Raw genomic sequence first — 26,698 nt, 5'->3', positions numbered from 1 at the left:
GATCTGGGGGTATCTGGGGCTCTGGAGGGGCTGTTTTTTGAGGTGGAGGCACCAAATTTTCAGCGTAGCATCTGATGACTCTCCTCAAAGTGCTCTCCAAGTTTCAAAAAGATTGGACCAGGGGGGGCCAATTCTGCGAGCCTCAAAAGAAGGCGCCCCTATCCTTCATTATTTCCAATAGAGGGAAGGCATTTAAAAGGTTTGCAGTTCCTTTAAATGTGATAGGCAGAGCTCCCTTTGGAGTTCAACCCCTCTTATCCCAGGAAAGCTTAGTTCTGGCAGTCCTTCACCTGGCCAGCAGAGGGAGCTGGCCTTCTCCGTTCTCTTCCAGGCAGTGTCCGACCGGCTCGGGACAGGTTCTCAAAGGGCTGACGGCTTTGACAGCCAAGAAGGACCTTTTGGAAACAACAGCTGTTTCCCCCTAAACCCCCAAGAGAAGAAGGCTCCCCAGCATGGCTCTGTTGGCACCACTGTTGCTGGCAGCATTTCTGCAAGGTAAGTGGCTGGGGGATGGGTGGGGCGGGTTCTAGTGGTGGCAGCAGCAGAAACTTCCTGCAGCCGATGCAGAAGGGTGGAAGCCAGATCTGGTTTCTGCAGCTTCCCATCCAGGGCCAGCCCAAGGCATTCCGGCCGTCTCACACGGGCTCTGTCACTCCGCCTTTGCTTCTGAACTTGTGAGCAGTGTTCCCTCTCAGCTGAGCTCGCGTGTGGTAGCTCACATATTTTTAGCCTCCAGCTCACACATTTTTGTCTCAGCTCAGGGAAAATGGCCCCGGAGCACAACCATGTATGCAGCGGCTCACCATTTTCATGCCGGCAGCTCACAAAGTAGAGTTTTTGCTCACAAGACTCTGCAGCTTAGAGGGAACATTGCTTGTGAGCATTGGCGTGGCCTGAGGGGTGGGCAATTGCCTCTCATCTCCAGCCTCCGAGACCTCTGCCTGCTGAATCCTTGAGAGCTTTTTGCAAAGGAGTTAAGAAACAAAAGAGAGCCCGATAGCGCAGAGTGGTCAAGCTGCAGTACTGCAGTCCGAACTCTCTGCTCACAACCTGAGATCGATCCTGGCGGAAGCTGGGTTCAAGTAGCCGGCTTGAGTTGACTCAGCCTTCCATCCTTCCGAGGTCGGTCAAAGGAGAACCCAGCTTGCTGGGGGGGAAGTGTAGAGGACTGGGGAAGGCGATGGCAAACCACCCCGTAAAAAGTCTGCAGTGAAAACGTTGTGAAAGCAACATCACCCCAGAGTCGGAAACGACTGGTGTTTGCACAGGGGACTACCTTTACCTTTTGCAAGAGCCCCGTGGCACAGTGTGGTAAAGCTGCAGTACAGTAGTCGGAGCCCTCTGCTCATGACTTGAGTTTGATCCCGGCGGAAGCTGGGTTCAGGTAGCTGGCTCGAAGTTGACTCAACCTTCCATCCTTCCGAGGTCGGTCAAATGAGTCCACAGCTTGCTGGGGGGAAAGTGGAGATGACTGGGGAAGGCAATGGCAAACCACCCCGTAAAAAGTCTGCAGTGAAAACATTGTGAAAGCAACATCACCCCAGAGTCGGAAACGACTGGTGTTTGCACAGGGGACTACCTTTACCTTTTGCAAGAGCCCTGTGGCACAGTGTGGTGAAGCTGCAGTACAGTAATCGGAGCCCTCTGCTCATGACTTGAGTTTGATCCCGGCGGAAGCTGGGTTCAAGTAGCCGGCTCGAAGTTGACTCAACCTTCCATCCTTCCGAGGTCGGTCAAATGAGTCCCCAGCTTGCTGGGGGGGAGTGGAGATGACTGGGGAAGGCAATGGCAAACCACCCCGTAAAAAGTCTGCCAAGAAAACGTCGTGATCCGACATCGCCCCAGAGTCGGAAACGACTGGTGCTTGCACAGGGGACCACCTTGACCTAAGAAACAAAGCAGAACTCTGGTGTTTGTGGAACAGAGAGGGTGAGAGAGGAGCCCCCACCTAGAGGCACAAGGATATACCTGGCAGACTTCTGCTAGGGTTGCCAAGTCCAATTTAAGAAATATCTGGGGAATTTGGGGGTGGAGCCAGGAGACTTTGGGGGTGGAGCCAGGAGAAATTAGGGGTGGAGCCAAGATCAAGGCTGTGACAAGCATAATTGAATTCCAAAGGGCGTTCTGGCCATCACATTTAAAGGAACCGCACACCTTTTCAATACCTTCCTTCCATAGGAAATAACGAAGGATAGGGGCACCTTCTTTGGGGGCTCATAGAATTGGACCACCTGGTCCAATCGTTTTGAAATGTGCGGGTTATTTTGGGGAGAGGCACTAGATGCTGTACTGAAATGGTGACTCTACCTCAAAAAACAGCCCCCCCCCCCAGAGCCCCAGATACCCGCGGATCAATTCTCCATGATTTTCTATGGGAATAAATCTCCATAGGGAATAACAGAGTTCCCAGCAGACATTTCCCTCCCCTCTCCCCGCTTTCTGACGACCCTGAAGCGGGGGGAGGGCCTCCAAACCGGGGGATCCCCTGCCCCCACCTGGGGATTGGCAACCCTAACTTCTGCTGATCTGCTGGCCTCAAAGGACACCTGAGCTTGCCCCCCACCCCCGCTTTCTCAGGCAACACAGGTGGGTAACCTCAAGGCACATAGAAGCCGTTCCCTGGAGAGTTTGCAGAAAATTGTGGGAATTAAGCACAAAGCTGACATGTTTGCTGACTGACAGCCCCTATCTGTGCCATGTGTAACCATCCAGGCCATGACCCGCAGGAAAAGGTCTCCGTTTCTATCCTCCGTTACAGAGTTTGAGGCCAGTGGCACCTTTAAGACCAACCAAGTTTTAGTCCTGGTATAAGTTTCCATGTGCAGCCACAAGGCAAGGAGCTGCCAGGCAGGCGGCAACCAAGGGAGCAGAGAGGGTGTTGCCCCACGCCCCGGCTTGCTGGCAGGGCCTCAGCCGGTTTTTTAGACACGCGGCACTGAAGCCGGATGTGGGAAAGGGAGTAAACAAACCTGCCCCTTGACTTGGGCGGAGCACGGCACTGGTGAGGCAGGGGGAAGGCGGCTGGGTGGGGACTGGGGACAGATCTCCCCATCCAAAGCGACTGCAAACCCCAAGTTCTTTGGGGGAAGCCAGGGGCTCCGAAATCATGCAGGCCCCAGCCTCCAAACCCAATTTCACACTAGACTTTCAATCCTGGTTTAGCACTGTTTCCAAACTGACATTCTACACTAGAATCAGAGAAACCAACTCTATGGTTCTATGATTTTAGTATAGAATATCTGCTTTGGTGATTCTACACATCCATTGCATTAAAAAGAGACAGTCTCCTTTCTTTTATCGGCTGCTTGCTCTGCTGTGGCCATCGGATGGAAATCTACTAAATCTGAACTAAAACTCTGGCACAAGAAACTCTGGAGCACTTATATAATGGCCAAAATCTCTGACAATATTAACCAACTAGAACGTCCTCTCTGTTCTTCCAACTTCTATGCTATATGGTTTCCTATTCTAGAATATCTCATTTCACATATTCCAGATATAGTTAATGACCTTTCTTTGTGGAAGTGTTTACATTTTGGCTAACAAAGTGATTAGAGGTCAAAAATACTATTTTATTTTCATTTCTTATTTCTAAATTTGATTGTATTTACCCAGCTTGCTGGGGGGAAAGTGTAAAAGACAATGGCAAACCACCCCGTAAAAAGTCTGCCATGAAAACGTTGTGAAAGCAACGTCACCCCAGAGTCGGAAACGACTGGTGCTTGCACAGGGGACCTTTCCTTTCTTTTCCTGTCTCATATTATTGATTATTTATAAATGTTTTTGGGTTATCTGCAATTACAATGTGATCTTATACTACATCAGTTCTTCATCTCATATCTGTATTCTATATATTATGTAAAATTACAATTAAATGTTTTTGAAAGAATATCTGCTGGGGGACTGGGCTAGATCAGGATTAAAGGTCTAGTGCGAAATTGGTCCCAGTTTAGACTTGCAATACCACAAATCCCCAGATAGGTCCAGCACTAATTCACCGGCAGAAAGGGGCAATCCCGCCCCACAACAGACACCCTGTGAGGTGGGTGGGGCTGAGAGGGCTCTCACAGCAGCTGCCCTTTCAAGGACAGAGTCTCAGAGTGGCCTACAATCTCCTTTCCCTTCCTCCCCAACAAAAGACACCCTGTGAGGCGGGTGGGGCTGAGAGAGCTCTCCCAGGACCTGCCCTTTCAAGGACAGAGACTCAGAGCAGCTTACAATCTCCTTTCCCTTCCTCCACCACAACAGACACCCTGTGAGGCAGGTGGGGCTGAGAGAGCTCTCCCAGAAGCTGCCCTTTCAAGGACAGAGTCTCAGAGCAGCCTACAATCTCCTTTCCCTTTCCCCCCACAACAGACACCCTGTGAGGCAGGTGGGGCTGACAGAGCTCTCCCAGAAGCTGCCCTTTCAAGGACAGAGGCTCAGAGCAGCTTACAATCTACTTTCCCTTCCTGCCCCACAACAGACACATTGTGAGGTGGGTGCAGCTGAGAGAGCTCTCCCAGAAGCTGCCCTTTCAAGGACAGAGACTCAGAGCGGTGTACAATCTCCTTTCCCTTCCTGCCCCACAACAGAAACCCTGTGAGGTGGGAGGGGCTGAGAGAGCTCTCACAGAAGCTGCCCTTTCAAGGACAGTCTCAGAGCAGCCTACAATGTCCTTTCCTTTCCTTCCCCACAACAGACACCCTGTGAGGCAGGTGGGGCTGAGAAAGATCTCCCTGAAGCTGCCCTTTCAAGGACAGAGTCTCAGAGCAACCTACAATCTCCTTTCCCTTCCTCCCCCACAACAGACACCCTGTGAGGTGGGTGGGGCTGATAGGGCTCTCCCAGAAGCTGCCCTTTCAAAAACAGAGTCTCAGAGCGGCCTACAATCTCCTTTCCCTTCCTCCCCCACAACAGACACCCTGTGAGGTGGATGGGGCTGATAGGGCTCTCCCAGAAGCTGCCCTTTCAAAAACAGAGTCTCAGAGCGGCCTACAATCTCCTTTCCCTTCCTCCCCCACAACAGACACCCTGTGAGGTGGGTGGGGCTGATAGGGCTCTCCCAGAAGCTGCCCTTTCAAGGACAGTCTCAGAGTGGCTTACAATCTCCTTTCCCTTCCTCCCCCACAACAGACACCCTGTGAGGTGGGTGGGGCTGAGAGAGCTCTCCCAGAAGCTGCCCTTTCAAGGACAGAGTCTCAGAGCGGCCTACAATCTCCTTTCCCTTCCTCCCCCACAACAGACACCCTATGAGGTGGGTGGGGCTGATAGGGCTCTCCCAGAAGCTGCCCTTTCAAGGACAGAGTCTCAGAGCGGCCTACAATCTCCTTTCACTTCCTCCCCCACAACAGACACCCTGTGAGGTGGGTGGGGCTGAGAGAGCTCTCCCAGAAGCTGCCATTTCAAGGACAGAGTCTCAGAGCGGCCTACAATCTCCTTTCCCTTCCTCCCCCACAATAGACACCCTGTGAGGTGGGTGGGGCTGAGAGAGCTCTCCCAGAAGCTGCCCTTTCAAGGACAGAGTCTCAGAGCGGCCTACAATCTCCTTTCCCTTCCTCCCCCACAACAGACACCCTATGAGGTGGGTGGGGCTGATAGGGCTCTCCCAGAAGCTGCCCTTTCAAGGACAGAGTCTCAGAGCAGCCTACAATCTCCTTTCCCTTCCTCCCCCACAACAGACACCCTATGAGGTGGGTGGGGCTGAGAGAGCTCTCCCAGAAGCTGCCCTTTCAAGGACAGAGTCTCAGAGCGGCCTACAATCTCCTTTCCCTTCCTCCCCCACAACAGACACCCTATGAGGTGGGTGGGGCTGAGAGAGCTCTCCCAGAAGCTGCCCTTTCAAGGACAGAGTCTCAGAGCAGCCTACAATCTCCTTTCCCTTCCTCCCCCACAACAGACACCCTATGAGGTGGGTGGGGCTGATAGGGCTCTCCCAGAAGCTGCCCTTTTAAGGACAGAGTCTCAGAGCGGCCTACAATCTCCTTTCCCTTCCTCCCCCACAACAGACACCCTGTGAGGTGGGTGGGGCTGAGAGAGCTTTCCCAGCAGCTGCCCTTTCAAGGACAGTCTCGAGCGGCCTACAATGCGACCAGATGACGGTTTTGGGGAAGAGACAGCAGATGTGGGGTGGTATCGGCTCAGGGGCATTTCAGGTCTTTGTTAGATTTGCAGGCAGAAGCAAAGCAGAGCCTGTTGTTCTGCTGGGGTGGCGCCCCAGAGCAGCTAGCGGGGGCCTGTTGGGCCCAGGTAGCTCGAAGCCCAGTCCGCAGCGAGGCCCCTTCGGGAATCAGTAAGGGTACCTCGGTCTGAGGCAGCAGCGGCAGGTCTCTCTGCGTCCAGGTCAAGGGGCCTTCTCTGAGCATGCACAGAGTGCCCGCCCTCCTCGGCCCTCAGCCTGCTGCTCCTCCTTCTCCCACCGCCTTAGTGCTTCCTCTCTCGGAGGTCCCTCCCGTCGCCACCGCCGCCTCCTCTCCGCAGCTGCCTTCGTCCAGCCAAGGCCTCCCGGCGACCACCTCCGACACCCACGCCAGCAGCCCCTCCACGGAGTCCTCCTCGCCTGCCCCGTCTGCAGCCAGCTTGGGGGCTCGCCAGACCACCGCTGCCAACAGGGGTAAGGGTGACCTCAGCTGCCGCCAGGGCCATATCTGGGGCGGGGGGCAGAGGGGGTGCTTGCCCTGGGTGTCGACGGAGGGGGGGTGCTAAATTGGGAATGGGGTCCTTGTATTCTATGGGACCATAAGATAGAATGGGCCATAAGGGAGCGTCATTTTTTTAATGAAAAACACGTCCATTCGGTCCTGGCTGCCACCAGGAGGCGCTGTGTCTGGATGGAGCCCACCCACCAGGGGATGGGACGGGAGGGGGCTTCCTCGAGCGGGGGAGGGGGTTGCTGGTAGGGTTGCCAAGTCCAGTTCAAGAAATATCTGGGCACTTTGGGGGTGGAGCCAGGAGACTTTGGGGGTGGCGCCAGGAGACTTTGGGGAGACAAGGCGGCTGGGTGGGGACTGGGGACAGATCTCCCCACCCATAGCGACTGCAACCCCCAGGTTCTTTGGGGGAAATCAGGGGCACCGAAATCATGCAGGCCCCAGCCTCCAAATCCAATCTCACACTAAACTTTTAATCCTGGTTTAGCCCTGTCCCCAAACTGACATTTTACACAAGAATCAGAGAACCAGAGATACCAACTCCATAAGAACATGTATACACACACACACACACATATATATATATATACACACACTGTGGCTAATAGCCACTGATGGACCTCTGCTCCATATTTTTATCCAATCCCCTCTTGAAGCTGGCTATGCTTGTGGCCGCCACCGCCTCCTGTGGCAGTGAATTCCACATGTTAATCACCCTTTGGGTGAAGAAGGACTTCCTTTTATCCGTTTTAACCCGACTGCTCAGCAATTTCATCGAATGCCCGCGAGTTCTTGTATTGTGAGAAAGGGAGAAAAGTACTTCTTTTTCTGCTTTCTCCATCCCATGCATTATCTTGTAAACCTCTATCATGTCACCCCGCAGTCGACGTTTCTCCAAGCTAAAGAGCCCCAAGCGTTTTAACCTTTCTTCATAGGGAAAGTGTTTCAACTCTTAATCATGCTAGTTGCTCTTTTCTGGACTTTTTCCAATGCTATAATATCCTTTTTGAGGTGCGGTGACCAGAATTGCACACAGTATTCCAAATGAGACCGCACCATCAATTTATACAGGGGCATTATGATACTGGCTGATTTGTTTTCAATTCCCTTCCTAAAAATTCCCAGCATGGTGTTGGCCTTTTTTATTGCAATCGCACACTGTCTTGACATTTTCAGTGAGCTATCTACCATGACCCCAAGATCTCTCTCTTGGTCAGTCTCTGCCAGTTCACACCCCATCAACTTGTATTTGTAGCTGGGATTCTTGGCCCCAATGTGCATTACTTTGCACTTGGCCACATTGAACCTCATCTGCCACGTTGACACCCACTCACCCAGCCTCAACAGATCCCTTTGGAGTGCCTCACAATCCTCTCTGGTTCTCACCACCCTGAACAATTTAGTGTCATCTGCAAACTTGACCACTTCACTGCTCACTCCCAATTCCAAATCATTTATGAACAAGTTAAAGAGCATGGGACCCAGTACTGAGCCCTGCGGCACCCCACTGCTTACCGTCCTCCACTGCGAAGACTGCCCATTTATACTCACTCTCTGCTTCCTATTAATTAGCCAGTTTTTGATCCACAAGAGGACCTGTCCTTTTACTCCATGACTCTCGAGCTTTCTAAGGAGCCTTTGATGAGGAACTTTATCAAAAGCTTTCTTGAAGTCAAGTTAAACAACATCTCCTTTCTTCATCAATGTGCCTACTCAATCTGTCCTTGATAATGGTTTCTACCAACTTTCCTGGTATTGAAGTCAGACTGATTGGCCTGTAGTTTCCCGGATCTCCTCTGGAACCCCTTTTAAAGATGGGGGTGACATTTGCTACCTTCCAGTCCTCAGGAACGGAGGCAGATATCAATGAAAGATTACGTATTTTTGTCAGAAGATCCACAAGTTCAACTTTGAGTTCCTTCCGAACTCTTGGATGTATGCCATCCGGACCTGGTGACTTATTAGTTTTTAATTTGTCTATCAGTTGTAGGACCTCCTCTCTTGTCACCTCAATCTGACTCAGGTCTTTCAACACCCCTTCCAAAATTAGTGGTTCTGGAGCGGGCAAACACTTCTCGTCTTCCACAGTGAAGACGGAAAAAAAAATGCATTCAACTTCTCAGCCATTTCCCTATCCTCCTTCAGTAATCCTTTTACCCCTTGGTCATCCAAGGGCCCCACTGCCTCCCTGGCTGGTTTCCTGCTTCTAATATATTTGAAGAAATTTTTATTGTTGGTCTTTATGTTTTTTGCCATCTGCTACTCATAGTCCCTTTTTGCCTGCCTGATCACAGTCTTGCATTTGATTTGCCACAGCCTGTGTTCCCTTTTATTAATCTCACTTGGACTAGCTTTCCACCGCTTAAACTCTATGATTCTATGATTTTAGTATAGAATATCTGCTTTGGTGATTCTACGCATCCATTGCATAAAAAGGAGACAGTCTTCTTTCTTTTATCAGCTGCTTGCTCTGCTGTGGCCATCAGATGGAAATCTATTAAATCTCCTGATCTAAACTTCTGGCACAAGAAACTCTGGAGCAAGTATATAATGGCCCAAATCTCTTACAATATTAACCAACTAGAATGTCCTCTCTGTTCTTCCAACTTCCATGCTATATGGTTTCCTATTCTAGAATATCTCATTTCACAAGAAGTTATTCCAGATATAGTTAATGACCTTTCTTTGTGGTAGTGTTTACATTTTGGCTAACAAAATGATTAGAGGTCAAAAATACAGGGATTTTTAGTACTATTTTTATTTTCATGTCTTATTTCTAAATTTGGTTGTATTTACCCAGCTTGCTGGGGAGAAAGTGTAAAAGACTGGGGAAGGCAATGGCAAACCACCCAGTAAAAAGTCTGCCGTGAAAACGTTGTGAAAGCAACGTCACCCCAGAGTCGGAAATGACTGGTGCTTGCACAGGGGACCTTCCCTTCCCTTTCCTGTCTCATATTATTGATTATTTGTAAATGCTTTGGAGTTATCTGCAATAATTACAATGGGATCTTATATTACAACAGTTCTTCATATCACATCTGTATTCTATATATTATGTAAAATTACAATCAAATGTTTTTGAAAGAATATCTGCTTGGGGACTGGGCTAAACCAGAATTAAAGGTCTAGTGTAAAGTTGGTCCCAATTTAGATTTGCAATGCCACAAATCCCCAGATTAGTCCTTCAGCACTGATTCACTGACAGAAGGGGGCAATCCCACCCCACAACAGACACCCTGTGAGGTGGGTGGGGCTGAGAGAGCTCTCCCAGCAGCTGCCCTTTCAAGGATAGAGTCTCAGAGCCGCCTACAATCTCCTCTCCCTTCCTCCCCCACAACAGACACCCTGTGAGGCAGGTGAGGCTGAGAGAGCTCTCCCAGAAGCTGCCCTTTCAAGGACAGAGTCTAGAGTGGCCTACAATCTCCTTTCCCTTCCTCCCCCACAACAGACACCCTGTGAGGCGGGTGGGGCTGAGAAAGCTCTCCCTGACGCTGCCCTTTCAAGGCCAGTCTCAGAGTGGCCTACAATCTCCTTTCCCTTCCTCCCCCACAACAGACACCCTGTGAGGTGGGTGGGGCTGAGAGAGCTCTCCCAGAAGCTGCCCTTTCAAAGACAGAGTCTAGAGTGGCCTACAATCTCCTTTCCCTTCCTCCCCCACAACAGACACCCTGTGAGGTGGGTGGGGCTGAGAGAGCTCTCCCAGCAGCTGCCCTTTCAAGGACAGAGTCTCAGGGCCGCCTACAATCTCCTCTCCCTTCCTCCCCCACAACAGACACCCTGTGTGGTGGGTGGGGCTGAGAGAGCTCTCCCAGAAGCTGCCCTTTCAAGGCCAGTCTCAGAGTGGCCTACAATCTCCTTTCCCTTCCTCTCCCACAACAGACACCCTGTGAGGTGGGTGGGGCTGAGAGAGCTCTCCCAGAAGCTGCCCTTTCAAGGCCAGTCTCAGAGTGGCCTACAATCTCCTTTCCCTTCCTCTCCCACAACAGACACCCTGTGAGGTGGGTGGGGCTGAGAGAGCTCTCCCAGAAGCTGCCCTTTCAAGGACAGAGTCTCAGAGTGGCCTACAATCTCCTTTCCCTTCCTCCCCCACAACAAACACCCTGTGAGGTGGGTGGGGCTGAGAGAGCTCTCCCAGCAGCTGCCCTTTCAAGGCCAGTCTCCAGCGGCCTACAATGCGGCCAGATGACGGTTTGGGGGAAGAGACAGCAGCTGCGGGGTGGAATCGGCTCAGGGGCATTTCAGGTCTTTGTTAGATTTGCAGGCAGAAGAAAAGCAGAGCCTGTTGTTCTGCTGGGGTGGCGCCCCAGAGCAGCTAGCGGGGGCCTGTTGGGCCCAGGTAGCTCCAAGTCCAGACCACAGCGAGGCCCCTTCGGGAATCAGTTAGGGGTACCTCGGTCTGAGGCAGCAGCGGCAGGTCTCTCTGCGTCCAGGTCAAGGGGCCTTCTCTGAGCATGCACAGAGTGCCCGCCCTCCTCGGCCCTCAGCCTGCTGCTCCTCCTTCTCCCACCGCCTTAGTGCTTCCTCTCTCGGAGGCCCCTCCCGTCGCCACCGCCTCCTCCTCTCCGCAGCTGCCTTCGTCCAGCCAAGGCCTCCCGGCGACCACCTCCGACACCCACGCCAGCAGCCCCTCCACGGAGTCCTCCTCGCCTGCCCCGTCTGCAGCCAGCTTGGGGGCTCGCCAGACCACTGCTGCCAACAGGGGTAAGGGTGACCTCAGCTGCCGCCAGGGCCATATCTTTGGGGGGCGGGCAGAGAGGGTGCTTGCCCTGGGTGTCGACGGAGGGGGGGTGGTGCCAAATTGGGAATGGGGTCCATTGTATTCTATGGGACCATATGATAGAATGGGCCATAAGGGAGCGTCATTTTTTTAATGAAAAACACGTCAATTCGGTCCTGGCCGCCACCAGGAGGCGCTGTGCCTCGATGGAGTCCACCCACCAGGGGATGGGACGGGAGGGGGCTTCCTCGAGCGGGGGAGGGGGTTGCTGGTAGGGTTGCCAAGTCCAGTTCAAGAAATATCTGGGCACTTTGGGGGTGGAGCCAGGAGACTTTGGGGGTGGAGCCAGGAGACTTTGGAGGTGGAACCAGGAGCAATATCTGTGCATTAGGTACACCAGTGGTCTGTGCTGCACTCAAACTGAGCGATGTGCTAAAATTAATGGCAACATTAGTCCCTTGGTATAGGTAGTTTGGAGCACGAATGCGCCTGAGGAAGCAATTCCGGGAAACAGGGTCTTACCGGTGTCCTGTCGCACCAGACCTCCACCAAACGGGACTTTGGATCCTTCTTGGACTCTGAATCAGTCACTGGTAACTCGGTGGAGCCAGTGATAATTATCTCCAGAACACAGAGCTCTCCCAGCAGCTGCCCTTTCAAGGACGAAGTCTCAGAGCGGCCCACAATCTCCTTTTGCTTCCTCCCCCACAACAGACACCTTGTGAGGTGGGTGGGGCTGAGAGAGCTCTCCCAGAAGCTGCCCTTTCAAGGACAGAGTCTCAGAGCGGCCTACAATCTCCTTTCCCTTCCTTCCCTTCCCTGTGAAGTTGGTGGGGCTGAGAGGGCTCTCCCAGAAGCTGCCCTTTCAAGGACAGAGTCTCAGAGTGGCTTACAATCTCCTTTCCCTTCCTCCCCCACAACAGACACCCTGTGAGGCAAGTGAGGCTGAGAGAGCTCTCCCAGAAGCTGCCCTTTCAAGGACAGAGTCTCAGAGCGGCCTACAATCTCCCTTCCCTTTCTCCCCCACAACAGACACCCTGTGAGACAGGTGGGGCTGAGAGAGCTCTCCCAGAAGCTGCCCTTTCAAGGACAGAGTCTCAGAGCGGCCTACAATCTCCCTTCCCTTCCTCCCCCACAACAGACACCCTGTGAGGTGGGTGGGGCTGAGAGAGCTCTCCCAGAAGCTGCCCTTTCAAGGGCAGAGTCTCCGAGCCGCCTACAGTCTCCTTTCCCTTCCCCCCCTCAACAGACACCTTGTGAGGTGGGTGGAGCTGAGGGAGCTCTCACAGCAGCTGCCCTTTCAAGGACAGCGTCGCAGAGCGACCTACACTCTCCTTTCCCTTCCTCCCCCACAACAGACACCCTGTGAGGTGGCTGGGGCTGAGAGGGCTCTCACAGCAGCTGCCCTTTCAAGGACAGAGTCTCAGAGGGACCTACAATCTCCTTTCCCTTCCTCCCCCACAACAGACACCCTGTGAGGCGAGTGGGGCTGAGAGAGCTCTCACAGAAACTGTCCTTTCAAGAACAGAGTCTCAGAGCAGCCTACCATCTCCTTTTCCTTCCTCCCCCACAACTAGGGTTGCCAATCCCCAGGTGGGGGCAGGGGATCCCCCGGTTTGGAGACCCTCCCCCCGCTTCAGGGTCGTCAGAAAGCGGGGGGAGGGGAGGGAAATGTCTGCTGGGAACTCTATTGTTCCCTATGGAGATTTATTCCCATAGAAAATCATGGAGAATTGATCTGCGGGTATCTGGGGCTTTGGGGGGGCTGTTTTTTGAGGTAGAAGCACCAAATTTTCAGGATAGCATCTAGTGCCTCTCCCCAAAATACCCCCCAAGTTTCAAAAAGATTGGACCAGGGGGTCCAATTCTATGAGCCCCAAAAGAAAGTGCCCCTATCCTTCATTATTTCCTATGGAAGGAAGGCATTGAAAAGGTGTGCCGTCCCTTTAAATGTGATGGCCAGGATTCCCTTTGGAGTTCAATTATGCTTGTCACAGCCTTGGTCTTGGCTTCACCCGTAATGTCTCCTGGCTCCACCCCCAAAGTCTCCTGTCTTCACCCCTAAAGTCCCCAGATATTTCTTAAATTGGACTTGGCAACCCTACCCACAACAGACACCCTGTGAGGCGAGTGGGGCTGAGAGAGCTCTCCCAGAAGCTGCCCTTTCAAGGACAGAGTCTCAGAGCAGCCTACAATCTCCTATATCTTCTCCCCCCACAACAGACACCCTGTGAGGTGGGTGGGGCTGAGAGAGCTTTCAGGGACAACTCCTGTGAGAGCTGTGGCTGACCCAAGGCCATTCCAGCAGGTGCAAGTGGAGGAGTGGGGAATCAAACCCGGTTCTCCCAGATTAGAGTCCGCACACTCAACCACTGCAGTAAACCGGCCCTCTCAAACTGGCAGAAACCTCCTTGGCCTTTTTTTGTTCGAAGAAGAGGGTGGGTTTCAGACTTGGCCCAAGGAGCCCTGCCTGGCAGCTTTTTGTAATGCTGGGAGTGCAGAGGGGGGTGGGGGGAGCAGGGAACCTGTCCCCTCTCAGACCCTTTCTCTCCCTCTAACCAGCTGGACCCACTGAAGAGCCACCGCTCCAACGGAACCCGGGCCTGGTGGCCGTCGTCTGCATTTTCATCTCCATCCTGGCGATTGGCACTGTCGTGATCCTGGTGAAATCTTGCCGCCCAAAAACATCAGCGTTCAAGAGGCTGGATGAAGTGCCCCTGGTATGTAACGGGTGGTGGGATACAGTTGGGGAGGGAGGGATTCGCCCACCTGAGTGTCACGTGCTTCTGCTTCACAGCTGGAAAAGCTGGAAACCAGGATAAATCTGCGTCCCTACCAGGCCCCTTGTCAGCTCTGGGACTATCCTCAAGGCTTGTGGTGTAGTCAGAAAGCTGGCTTTATTGATAGATAGAAACAGCAGCAATACACATCTGTGTCAGAACTGGCTCACCTTTGGGGTGGCCAATTTTATTATTTATTCACTTATTTATTTATTACTTCAGTCTTGTATCCCGCCCTCTCTGCAAGTGGACTTACAGTCAAATCCTAATCCAAATACCTTTATTGGCATAGAAATAAAAAGTGCAGCATAGCAAATTTACATGGCGTTTCAGCTATTAAAAACCAGTCAAACAGCCAAAAGGTACTTTGCAACCATGGCAGCCAAAAGGTACTTTGCAACCAGGCCCGTGATATGGGAACACTGGTCAGATTGTAGGAAAAAAACTAATTTAGCTTCAGGTAATCCATAAGAATTAGACAGAATAGGTTGGATTATGCAGTCCCGCACTTCCCCATAAAAATCACAATAAAGTAAGACATGGGCGACCGTTTCAAGGTGCCTTCCATTACATGTGCAGACTCTATGAACATATGAAGCTGCCTTATACTGAATCAGACCCTTGGTCCATCAAAGTCAGTATTGTCTTCTCAGACTGGCAGCGGCTCTCCAGGGTCTCAAGCTGAGGTTTTTCACAGCTATTTGCCTGGACCCTTTTTTGGAGATGCCGGGGATTGAACCTGGGACCTTCTGCTTCCCAAGCAGATGCTCTACCACTGAGCCCCCGTCCCTCTATGCTGATAAGGGATGTTGGCAAACCTCCCAGACAGTACCGCTGAGAGTAGAACATTGAATCTTGCTAACATAAAGGAGCAGCGAAACTGGAGTGAAGTAATCTGGGAAAGGTAGGCAGCAGGCAACCCATGATCTGGGAAGATACCAAATGCTAAAGGGGAACAAGTTTTATGTCCAGAAGAACAAAGGGACTGTTTCTCAATATCTAAGATCCTCTCTTTCAGGGTTCTGAATGCCTGCGTTTCACTTAGCATATAGAGGTTATCAAAGATTTCAGGTTTTCACGGCTGGTAACATCATTAGGGTTTGTAGAATCTTTCGGGATCAAGTGCCATGTTCTACTGGAGAAAGTTTTCCTTCCAGACGTTTCGTTCTCAGCTGCGGAGAACATCCTCAGTGGCGTTGCAGCCGGAGCAGGCGCTCTGACCTTCTTGGCTGCTGTGCATTGAGTGGGCCAGGGCTGCTGGAGAGCTGCTATTTCTAGGCTGGAGGGGGTGTGATGAAAGGGCAATTGGTTTGTGGATGTGCCCATTGTTTGGTGTTTCCTTATCACTACCCTTCCAGGAAGCCCTACCAAACAATGGGCAGTTCATTGTTTTTTATTGCAAACGTACACTGTCTTGACATTTTCAGTGAGTTATCTACCACGACCCCAAGATCTCTATCTTCGTCAGTCTCTGCCAGTTCACACCCCATCAGCTTGTATTTGCAGCTGGGATTCTTGGCCCCAATGTGCATTACTTTGCACTTGGCCACATTGAACCGCATCTGCCACGTTGACGCCCACTCGCCCAGCCTCAACAGATCCCTTTGGAGTTCCTTTGGATTCCTCACAATCCGCAGCTCACAATCTGCAGCTCTTAAATGCCAGTGCCAGTCAATTGTATGCCAGAAGAGGACAGTCTTGCAGGCCTTGCGGAACTGCACCAGGCTCCGCAAGGCCCTCACCTCATCTGGTAGTTGGTTCCACCAGCAGGGGGCTATGATTGAGTAGGCCCTGTCTCTAGTTGATTTCAATTGGGCCTCCTTCAGCCCAGGGACTACTAACAGATTTTGCGATCCCAATCTAAGTACTCTCTGGGGAACCTGTGGGGAGAGACGGTCCCTAAGGTAGGATGGAAGGCTGAGTCAACCTTGAACTGGCTACCTGAACCAGCTTCTGCTGGGATTGAACTCAGGTCACGAGCAGAGCTTTGGACTGCAGTGCTGCAGCTTTACCACTCTGCGCCACGGGGCTCCTTTAAGTGTTAAAGGCTTGCCGAAATAATTCAGTTTCGCAGGCCCTGCAGAATTGGGAAAGAGCCCACAGGGCCCTCATAGCCTCCAGGAGTGCATTCCACATTTCTGGTGCTGCCACTGAGAAGGCCCTGGCCTGTGTGTGGAACACAGCCTGGCCTCCCTTGGTTCAGGGATAGATGGTAAGTTTGCGTCCCTGAATGCAGTGCTCTCTGGGGAACATATGGGGAAAGGCGGTCCCGTAGATTGGCAGACTCTCAACCATATAGGGCTTTAAAGGTCAACACCAACACCTTGAAGCGGACTCAGAACACAATAGGTAGCTAGTGCAGCTCTTTCAGCGCTGGCTGAATGTGCTCCCAACAAGGGAGCTCCATTAACAACTGTGCTGCAGTGTTCTGCACTAGCTGAAGTTTCTGCATCACTTATACCTTATCTGCGGCCATTATGCAGCCCACCAAAAAAGAGAGGTCAAGGCAGTCCCCTGTGCAAGCACCAGTCATTTCCGACTCTGGGGTGACGTTGCTCTCACGTTTTCACGGAAGACTTTTTACGGGGTGGTTTGCCATTGCCTTCCCCAGTCCTCTACACTTTCCTCCCAGCAAGCTGGGGACTCCTTTGACCGACCTCGGAAGGATGGAAGGCTGAGTCAACCTGGAGCCGGCGACCTGAACCAGCTTCCGCCAGGATCGAACTCGGGTCGTGAGCAGAGCTTAGGACTGCAGTACTGGTGCTTGACCGCTCTGCGCCACGGGGCTCCCTAGCTCGCCAAAACTACAGCGCAAAAAGCCCGTGCAAACTGGTTCCCACCAGCACCTTTCGTTCCCTAAACATTAAGCAGTGCGAGCTGTCTCTGGGATGACAGAGCCTTGAGATAGCGGCTTCACTCCCTTCCATAGGGGAGAAATAGATGCTTGTGATCAGGCCCGTAGCTATGAGGGGGCCTGCGGGGGCACAGCCCCCGACTTCTGGGTGAGGCCCCCTGACTCAGGGGCTCCAACCAACCCCCCGGGGCCTTTGCCATGGCTCCAGGGGCTGCTGACAGCCCCGCAAGCAATTGGGGTGGTGGAGAGGTCGCTTGCAGGGCTGGGGGCAGAAGCCGTCCCAGCCTCCCGCCAGAGTTAAAGGGCCCATCCCTTTAACTTGCACGAGGAGCATGCTATTTTAGTGGCGGGGAAGGGTGTCGGGGAGAGCGGCTGGGAGTGACTAGAGGGAAGGTTGTGTGGGACGCGGGGGGAAGGATCAGTGCCCCTCGAAAAATTTAAACGCTCCCTGCTTGTAGTTGTTACCATGGCCAGGGCAACGCCCAAGAGAAGCGAGCCTGAAGCACCCTCCCCAATTCTTAAGACTTACAGGGATTTCATTATACCTCCTTACATATGCTTTACCCATTTTCACTATATTTTATTGTATTCCTTTTTCCTGTGGCAAACTAGAATGATGTCTACATGTCGAAAAGTAAATCAGTTGGACAAGAACATCACTCTCCAGTGTATTTTTGTTTTAGCTGTATTGACGCACTCAAAACAGGGACTTTGGTTGCTTATCCCATTACCGGTACATATATTGAACCCATCTCCCATTGGCATTGACAGACAATCTCACGTTTTAACAGACTGCTCTTTTGTTGCTTTCCCATGCTCGTGCTGCTCAGATCAAAGGTTTGCTCAGTTGGTTGGTTTTACTGCATACTGCTGTTTTGTTGCTTTCCCATGCTCATGCTGCTCAGTTCAAAGGTTTGCTCAGTTGGTTGATTTTACTGCATACTGCTGTTTTGTTGCTTTCCCATGCTCATGCTGCTCAGATCAAAGGTTTGCTCAGTTGGTTGATTTTACTGCATACTGCTGTTTTGTTGCTTCCCCATGCTCATGCTGCTCAGATCAAAGGTTTGCTCAGTTGGTTGATTTTACTGCATACTGCTGTTTTGTTGCTTTCCCATGCTCATGCTGCTCAGATCAAAGGTTTGCTCAGTTGGTTGATTTTACTGCATACTGCTGTTTTGTTGCTTCCCCATGCTCATGCTGCTCAGATCAAAGGTTTGCTCAATTTGTTAATTTTACTGCATACTGCTGTTTTGTTGCTTTCCCATGCTCATGCTGCTCAGATCAAAGGTTTGCTCAGTTGGCTGGTTTTACTGCATACTGCTGTTTTGTTGCTTTCCCGTGCTCATTCTACTCAGAGCAAAGGTTTGCTCAATTGGTTGGTTTTACTGCATACTGCTGTTTTGTTGCTTTCCCGTGCTCATTCTACTCAGAGCAAAGGTTTGCTCAATTGGTTGGTTTTACTGCATACTGCTGTTTTGTTGCTTTCCCATGCTTATGCTACTCAGATCAAAGGTTTGCTCCATTTGTTAAATTTTACTATTCTGTCATTTGTACCATTTTACATTCTAAACCACCGCCTACCAGATACTTTCACTTCACTGTCATTGGTTCTTAAATCTGTACCATGTTGCATTCTGGGCCACTGCCTACCAGCTCTGTACAACTCTGCTCAGCTCTGTATGGCTTTTGCTCTGCATGGCTGTGCTGGATTCCTCGTCTGATGAAGTGTGCTTGAGAGCACATGAAAACTTACGTTCTAAATAAAAATTGGTTGGTCTTAAAGGTGCAACTTGACTCCTGCTTTGTTCAGACCAACACGGCTGCCCGTTTGGATCTATCTACAGGGATTTCAGTACACAGAAGTAGGAAAATACTATATGGCCGAGGACCTGCCTACCTTAGGGACCGCCTCTCTCCATATGTTCCTCAGAGAGCACTGAGATCTAGTTCCCAAAATCTTTTAAAAATCCCTGGACCAAGGGAGGCTAGATTGAAAACAAGGAGGGAGCAAGCCTTCTCAACAATGGCCCCCCGATGGTGGAATCAACTCCCAGAGGAGGTGCGAGCCCTGCGAGACCTGAATCAGTTTCGCAGGGCTTGCAAAACCGCCCTCTTTCAGCTTGCTTTTGAAATGGAACCCGGCTAACTGACATCTAGCCATCCTATTCACATTTCTGAATTGTAGCACCTTAATTAATAATTTATAATGGTTAACTGTTTTATCTAATTTTTAACTTAATTTATAAATGTAATTCAACTGTATTTTAATCCGTTTTATAGTAATGATTGTATTTTATTGAAATCATGGTTACACCCATGTCCTGTGAGCCGCCCTGAGCCTGCCTTTGGCAGGGGAGGGCGGGATATAAAAATAAATTTATTATTATTATTAAAATGCCAAGGCTTCTTGACACCCCTGTTCTCTCTGTCTCTTTCCTCTGCAGGCAAAAGTCACCGAAGAGTCCCCCTTCGCCCGCCACTCTGTAAAAGAGCCCACGGCCTCATCCTGCGCTTCTCAAGGCCCCGCTGGATACCACTGAGGCCACCCCAAAAGGCCTCCTTTGCAGTGACTGTGTGGGAATCATACCCAGAATTAAATTTCTTGGGTCTTCAAGCGACTAACTGTACGCAAACTTTGTCCTGCTGCTTCAGGCCAGCGCGGCTGCCCGCCTGAATTTGTCCCCTTTTGGTTACCCCTTTTTTCTCCCGTATTTGTGTGAAGGGTGTTTGCAATGAGTTCTATGTTCGCAGTTGGTTCTAAGACTAATAAACAACTTTTATTAAAGGAAAGACATGCAAGAGCATGCGGGTAAGGGGCAGGGACAGAGTACCTTCTTCTTGCTAACTAGATGGTGTTGGCTGCTGGCAGCGTGTCCAGCCTCCGTGGGGCAAGATGGAGAGGTCAAGAAGTATTTGGAGGGCTGTCACTTAAAGGAAGAAAGAGCCCCGTGGCGCAGAGTGTTAAAGCTGCAGTACTGCAGTCCTAAGCTCTGCTCACAATCTGAGTTCGATCCCCGGCAAAAGCTGGGTTTTCAGGTAGCTGGCTCGAGGTTGACTCAGCCTTCCATCCTTCCGAGGTCGGTAAAATGAGTACCCAGCTTGCTGGGGGGAAAGTGGAGAGGAGTGGGGAAGGCAATGGCAAACCACCCCGTAAAAAGTCTGCCGTGAAAACGTTGTGAAAGCAACGTCACCCCAGAGTCGGAAACGACTGGTGCTTGCACAGGGGACCTTTCCTTTTCACTTAAAGGAGGGCAGCAGGGAGAAATAAATGAGAGAGGGGAAACTGAGGAAACTGGCCCTAAAAATAGCACCCTACTACAAAGGACAGCAGGAAGGAAAGGATGCTCTGTGTGTCCTGACCTCTCTACCAGGCTAAAGTCTTTGGTGCCCTCTCTCAAGTCTGAGACAAAAGACAGCAGAAAGCCTTCCACTTCCAATTTCAATTTCAAACCTTTAAGGGCATAGCATAAAATACAGAAAAAGATTTGGATAAACAAGATAAGTCAGGATTGAACTTAAAAAGGCCAAGGTCGTCCCCTGTGCAAGCACCAGTCGTTTTCGACTCTGGAGTGACGTTGCTTTCACAACGTTTTCACAGCAGACGTTTTATGGGATGGTTTGCGATTGCCTTCCCCAGTCTTTTTTACACTTCCCCCCCAGCAAGCTGGGGACTCCTTGGACCGATCTCGGAAGGATGGAAGGCTGAGTCAACCTGAGCCAGCTACCTGAAACCAGCTTCTGCTGGGATCGAACTCAGGTCGTGAGCAGAGAGTTCAGACTGCAGTGCTGCAGCTTTACCACTCTGCGCCGCGGGGCTGTTCAGGATTAAACTTAGGTTAGACATAAAATCAAGCATAGCCAGAGTTGTGTTGGAGAACGGGGGCCAAAAATTTTGCAACAGCCCCCAGGTCATTACCGAATTAGAGTCATTCAGGAAAAATCGACAGGAAGACAAATTGTTCTGATGACGGTAGGAGGGGAGAATCTGCAAAACCATTCATGACGGGGTTTTTCATACAGATGACAATTATTCAATAAGTGAAAAACTGGATCAGGGGACGTCTGCACCGCAGGAACAGATCTTTCATGGAAAGGAATTTGGAGACATCTCCCCTGCATAGGGTTGCCAATCCCCAGGTGAGAGAGCCAGTTTGGTGTAGTGGTTTAGTATGCGGACTCTTATCTGGGAGAACCGGGTTTGATTCCCCACTCCTCCACTTGCACCTGCTAGCATGGCCTTGGGTCAGCTCTGGCTGGAGTTGTCCTTGAAAGGGCAGCTGCTGTGAGAGCCCTCTCCAGCCCCACCCACCTCACAGAGTGTCTGTTGTGGGGGAGGAAGGTAAAGGAGATTGTGAGCCGCTCTGAGACTCTTCGGAGTGGAGGGCGGGATATAAATCCAATATCTTTTTCATCTTCTTCTTCTTCCAGGTGGGTAGCAAAGGAGCCCTTAAGGGTTCTGTGACTAAGCCAGCCTCCAATATAATCAACGCATTTTCATTGAAATGTATAAAGGAAACATAAACAACCACTTAAAGCAGCGAATTGTACATAAGGTGAAGTCATACAGTATGCACAGTCCTTTATAAGGACAACATTAGGTGAAGTTATATAGTATGCACAGTCTTTCTTGGGCCCAATAGGCCTCTAAATGGTTTCAGCCAAGAGCTGGCAAAGTAGAGTCTTCTTCACAATCCCCAGATGGGGGCAGTGGAACCCCCAGTTTGGAGGCCCTCCCCCCCCTCCCCGCTTCAGGGTCATCAGAAAGCAGGGGAGGGGAGGGGAGGGAAATGTCTGCTGGGCTCTCTATTATACCCAATGGAGACCGATTCCCATAGGAAATAATGGTGAATTGATCTGCAGGGACTCTGGGAAAGGGATGGTTTTTGAGATAGAGGCACCAAATTTGCAGCATAGCATCCAACGCCCCTCTTCAAAAGGCCCTTCACGTTTCAAAAAGATTGGAGCAGGGAGTCCAATTCTATGAGCCCCCAAAGAAGGTTCCTCTATCCTTCATTGTTTCAAATGGAGGGAAGGCATTGAAAAGGTGCCCAGTTCCTTTAAACATGATGGCCAGAACTCTCTTTGGAGTTCAACGATGCTTGTCACAACCTTGGTCCTGGCTCCACCCCCCAAAGTCTCCTGGCTCCACCCCAAAGTCTCCTGGCTACAACCCCAAAGACCCCAGATATTTCTTGAGTTGCACTTGGCAACCTTACCCCTGCAAGTCCTTCGAAGGAAATGCATTCAATTGTCTTCCACTTCCAATAGTGGCTCCCCATGGTGGCTGCTTTCTGCACCCAAGGGTGAGCTCGGGGCTGGCTCCTCTCCCTTCTGCCTGCCACCACGCCTGTCAGTTCTCTCACCTCTACCAGGCTAATGAGTAACAGCCTCCCAGAGTTAATTAGTCAACTAATTGCCGGGTTCTTGGCCACATTAGCGTTGGCAGGATCTGCCCAGTCTCACTGGCATGAAGAGAGGGCAGATGGAGGCGTTGCGGGGGCTTGTTGCAAAACAAGCGTCTACGTCAAGGACACGGATGAGTTCGAATCCAACTCTGCTGGGTTTTTTGGGTTTTTTTCGGTGAAGGGAAAAGGCCGCACGGAGAAGATGGGGGCTGAAATGAATATTTGGAGAATGCTGAGATGACCAGCTGGGCCCAGGATCCACCCAGCAACTCATCCAAAGGAGCCTGTTTTTTAATAAACTGAAGTGTGCCAGCTGCCAACTAGAGTCCACCAAGCTGCCACCCTCCCCCCACATCTTGGTTGAAGCTCTAGATGTGCCTTGTACACACAGACACACCCTTGGCACCTGGGTTTCTTGGCCACTGTGTGACACAGAGTTTTGGACTGGGCCATTGGCCAGTTCCAACATGGTTTCTCTTATGTTCTTATGTCTGGGGCAGTGATGCTCTGTATTCTTGGTGCTGGAGGGAGGCACAGTGGGAGGACTTCTAGTGTTCTGGCCCCACTGATGGACCTCCTGATGGCACCTGGTTTTTTTGGCCACTGTGTGACACAGAGTGTTGGACTGGATGGGTCACTGGCCAGATCCTACATGGCTTCTGTTATGTTCTGATGTCTGAGGCAGGGATGCTCTGTATTCTTAGTGCTTGGAGGGGGGGACGACAATGGGAGGGCTTCTAGTGTCCTGGCCTCACTGATGGACCTCCTGATGTCACCTGGTTTTTTTGGCCACTGTGTGACACAGAGTGTTGGGCTGGATGACCCATTGGCCTGATTCAACATGGGTTCTCTTATGTTCTTCTGTCTGGGGCAGGGATGCTCTGTATTCTTGGTGCTTGCGGGGGGGGACAGTGGAAGGGCTTCTAGTGTCCTGGCTCCGCTGATGGACATACTGATGGCACCTGGGTTTTTGGCCACTGTGTGAAACATAGTGTTGGACTGGATGGGCCATTGGCCTGATCCTATATGGCTTCTCTTATGTTCTTATGACAAAGAGTGTTGGACTGGATGGCCCATTGGCCTGATCCAACATGGCTTCTCTTATGTTCTTATGACACAGAGTGTTGGACTGGATGGGCCACTGGCCTGATCCAACATGGCTTCTCTTGTGTTCTTATGTCTGGGGCAAGTAATGCTCTGTATTCTTGGTGCTTGTGGGGAGGAGCAACAGTGGGAGGGCTTCTAGTGTCCTGGCCCCACTGGTGGACCTCCTGATGGCACCTGGGTTTTTTGGCCACTGTGTGACACAGAGTGTTGGACTGGAGGGGCTATTGGCCTGATCCAACATGGCTTCTTTTATGTTCTTCTGTCTGGGGCAGTGATGCTCTGTATTCTTGGTGCTTGGGGGGGCAACAGTGGGAGGGCTTCTAGTGTCCTGGTCCCACTGATGGACCTCCTGATGTCACCTGGTTTTTTGGCCACTGTGTGACACAGAGTGTTGGACTGGATGTGCCATTGGCCTGAAAATTGTTTTTCTTATGTTCTTATGCTTTGTTCAGCATTTCATGCACAGCCATTTTGTGTCAGGAAAATAATGTGTGTGGGGGGGCACTGAAGCTTCTTCTCACCCATGCTATGGTCCCCATCCAAAAATCAAGCCCTACACGAGTTGGAGAGGTCTGACTGTAGAACTCCTCTGTAATCTGTGAGTCTGCAGTTTCCTAAAACAAGTTCCATCTTGCTCATTGACCAGCATAAAGAATGCTGGCTGTTCTCGGGCCTTTAACATTTACAGAAACTGGGGACAAAGTTTTTGCTGTCAGGAAAATAGACATCTGTCCATCGCTCCAAGTATGCAGAAGAAATGGCTATTCAGACTGGTTCAAGCAGCGGTAAATCGCCTCCATGGCTGGAATGAGAGATGTTCTTTTGACTTTCCCCATTCTGAGGGCTTTTCTTGAGCAGGAACACAGTTCCGGCTGGCTTGGTGTCAGGGGTGTGGCCTGATATGCAAATGAGTTCCTGTTGGGCTTTTTCTACCAAAACAGCCTGTGTGGAACCATGGTGCTGTCAGGGGGTGTGGCCTAATAGGCAAATGAGTTCCTGCTGGGCTTTTCCTACCAAAACAGCCTGTGTGAAACCATGGTGCTGTCAGGGGGGGTGGCCTAATAGGCAAATGAGTTCCTGCTGGGCCTTTTCTACCAAAACAGCCTGTGTGAAACCACGGTGCTGTCAGGGGGTGTGGCCTAATAGGCAAATGAGTTCCTGCTGGGCTTTTTCTACCAAAACAGCCTGTGTGAAACCACGGTGCTGTCAGGGGGTGTGGCCTAATAGGCAAATGAGTTCCTGTTGGGCCTTTTCTACCAAAACAGCCTGTGTGAAACCATGGTGCTGTCAGGGGGTGTGGCCTGATAGGCAAATGAGTTCCTGCTGGGCTTTTTCTACCAAAACAGCCCTGCCCATTCTGATGCAAAATGTCTAAGGCTGGCAGTCCCAAGGCGGCAGACAATAATCAACCCCAGCTGCTGGACAGATGTGCCCACAGATACCTGGCAGCCTGCCAGCATGCCCCTCCCAAATGCAATTTTGGGCTGTATCAACAGAGGTCTAGTGTCCAGATCACGTGAAGTGATGGTATTACTTTAATCTGCTTCGGTAAGACCTCACCTGGAATATTGTGTTCAATTTTGGGCACCGCATTTTAAGAAGGAAATAGACAAGCTGGAACGGGTCCAGAGGAGGGCAACGAAGATGGTGAGGGGTCTGGAGACCAAGTCCTATGAGGAAAGGTTGAAGGAGCTGGACATGTTTAGCCTGGAGAGGAGGCGGCTGAGAGGTGATAGGATCTCCATCTTCAAGTCATTGAAGGGCTGTCATAGAGAGGATGGGGTGGAATTGGTTTCTGTGGGCCTAGAAGGTAGAACCAGAACCAATCAGTTGAAATTAAATCAAAAGAATTTCTGGCTCAACATTAGGAAGAACTTCCGGCCCCGTGGCACAGAGTGGTAAAGCAGCAGTACTGCAGTACTGTGATCTGAACTCTCTGCTCACGACCTGAGTTCGATTCCGGCAGAAGCTGGATTCAGGTAGCCGACCCAAGGTTGACTCAGCCTTCCGAGGTCGGTAAAATGAGTCCCCAGCTTGCTGGGGGGGAAGTGTAAAAAGACTGAGGAAGGCAATAGCAAACCACCCCGTAAAAAGTCTGCCGTGAAAATGTTGTGAAAGCAACGTCACCCCAGAGTCGGAAACGACTGGTGCTTGCAGAGGGGACGACCTTTACCTTTTGCAAGAGCCCCGTGGTGCAGTGTGCTAAAGCTGCAGTACTGCAGTCGGAGCCCTCTGCTCACGACCTGAGTTCGATCCCAGTGGAAGCTGGTTCACGTAGCCGGCTCCAGGTTGACTCAGCCTTCCATCTTTCCGAGATTGGTCAAATGAGTACCCAGTTTGCTGGAGGGAAAGTGCAGATGACTGGGGAAGGCAAACGTGAAAGCAACGTCATCCCAGAGTCGGAAACGACTGGTGCTTGCACAGGGGACCTTTCCTTTCCTTCCTTATGGTTAGAGAGTTTCCTCAGTGGAACAGGCTTCCTTGGGAGGTGGTGGGCTCTCCTTCCTTGGAGGTTTCTGAGCAGAGGATAGATGGCCATCTGACAGCAATGAGGATCCTGTGAATTTAGGGGGAGGTGTTTGTGAGTTTCCTGCGTTGTGCAGGAGGTTGGACTAGATGACCCTGGAGGTCCCTTCCCACTCTAGGATTCTAGGATTCTCTTCCTTCCTCCGAAGGGTCCCTCATCAGGTCCAGCCGGTGAACCTGCTGCTGCCGCCACTGCCCAGGCACCCTGGAGCTGGCAGGGAGCAGACTTTCTGGAATCAATGATTAATGGTTGTTTTGGAAAATTTACCTCCTGCCTGGAGGACCTGCGTTGTCCCATGACTCCTGCTAGAAATCGGCAGGATCTTTGGGGAGGGGGGAAGGGTGGGAATGCCAGCTTTGCACACCAAGAGCCAGCATGGAATGCCCAGTGATTCTGCTCACCCCAGGAGTGGGCTGGTCAGGCTCCCTGCTGAGGAGGGGAGTCCGTCTGCCTACTTTAAAAAGAAGAAGAAGACAGCAGATTTATACCCCGCCCTTCTCTCTGAATCAGAGACTCAGAGCGGCTTACAATCTCCTATATCTTCTCCCCCCACCACAACAGACACTCTGTGAGGTGGGTGGGGCTGAGAGGGCCCTCACAGCAGCTGTCCTTTCAAGGACAGAGCGGCCTACAAGCTCCTTTCTCTTCCTCCCCCACAACAGACACCCTGTGAGGTGGG

The 26,698-nt window shown here is 51.3% G+C and overlaps 1 protein-coding gene across 1 annotated transcript; it reads left to right on the top strand.

Annotated features, from left to right (window-relative positions):
- Positions 1-329: 329 nt before the first annotated feature.
- Positions 330-19,770, top strand: CIST1 (colon, intestine and stomach enriched 1). Its single transcript, XM_060233426.1, has 5 exons — positions 330-495; positions 6,407-6,592; positions 11,145-11,330; positions 13,909-14,066; positions 19,425-19,770. Exons 1-5 carry the CDS (start codon positions 453-455, stop codon positions 19,518-19,520), a joined length of 669 nt encoding a protein of 222 aa, XP_060089409.1. The 5' UTR covers positions 330-452; the 3' UTR covers positions 19,521-19,770.
- The last annotated feature ends 6,928 nt before the right edge of the window (positions 19,771-26,698 follow it).

This window comes from Heteronotia binoei, chromosome 2, assembly GCF_032191835.1.
Source record: "Heteronotia binoei isolate CCM8104 ecotype False Entrance Well chromosome 2, APGP_CSIRO_Hbin_v1, whole genome shotgun sequence".
NCBI classification, from domain to species: domain Eukaryota; kingdom Metazoa; phylum Chordata; class Lepidosauria; order Squamata; family Gekkonidae; genus Heteronotia; species Heteronotia binoei.
This window is presented reverse-complemented; position numbering and strand designations above follow the sequence as displayed.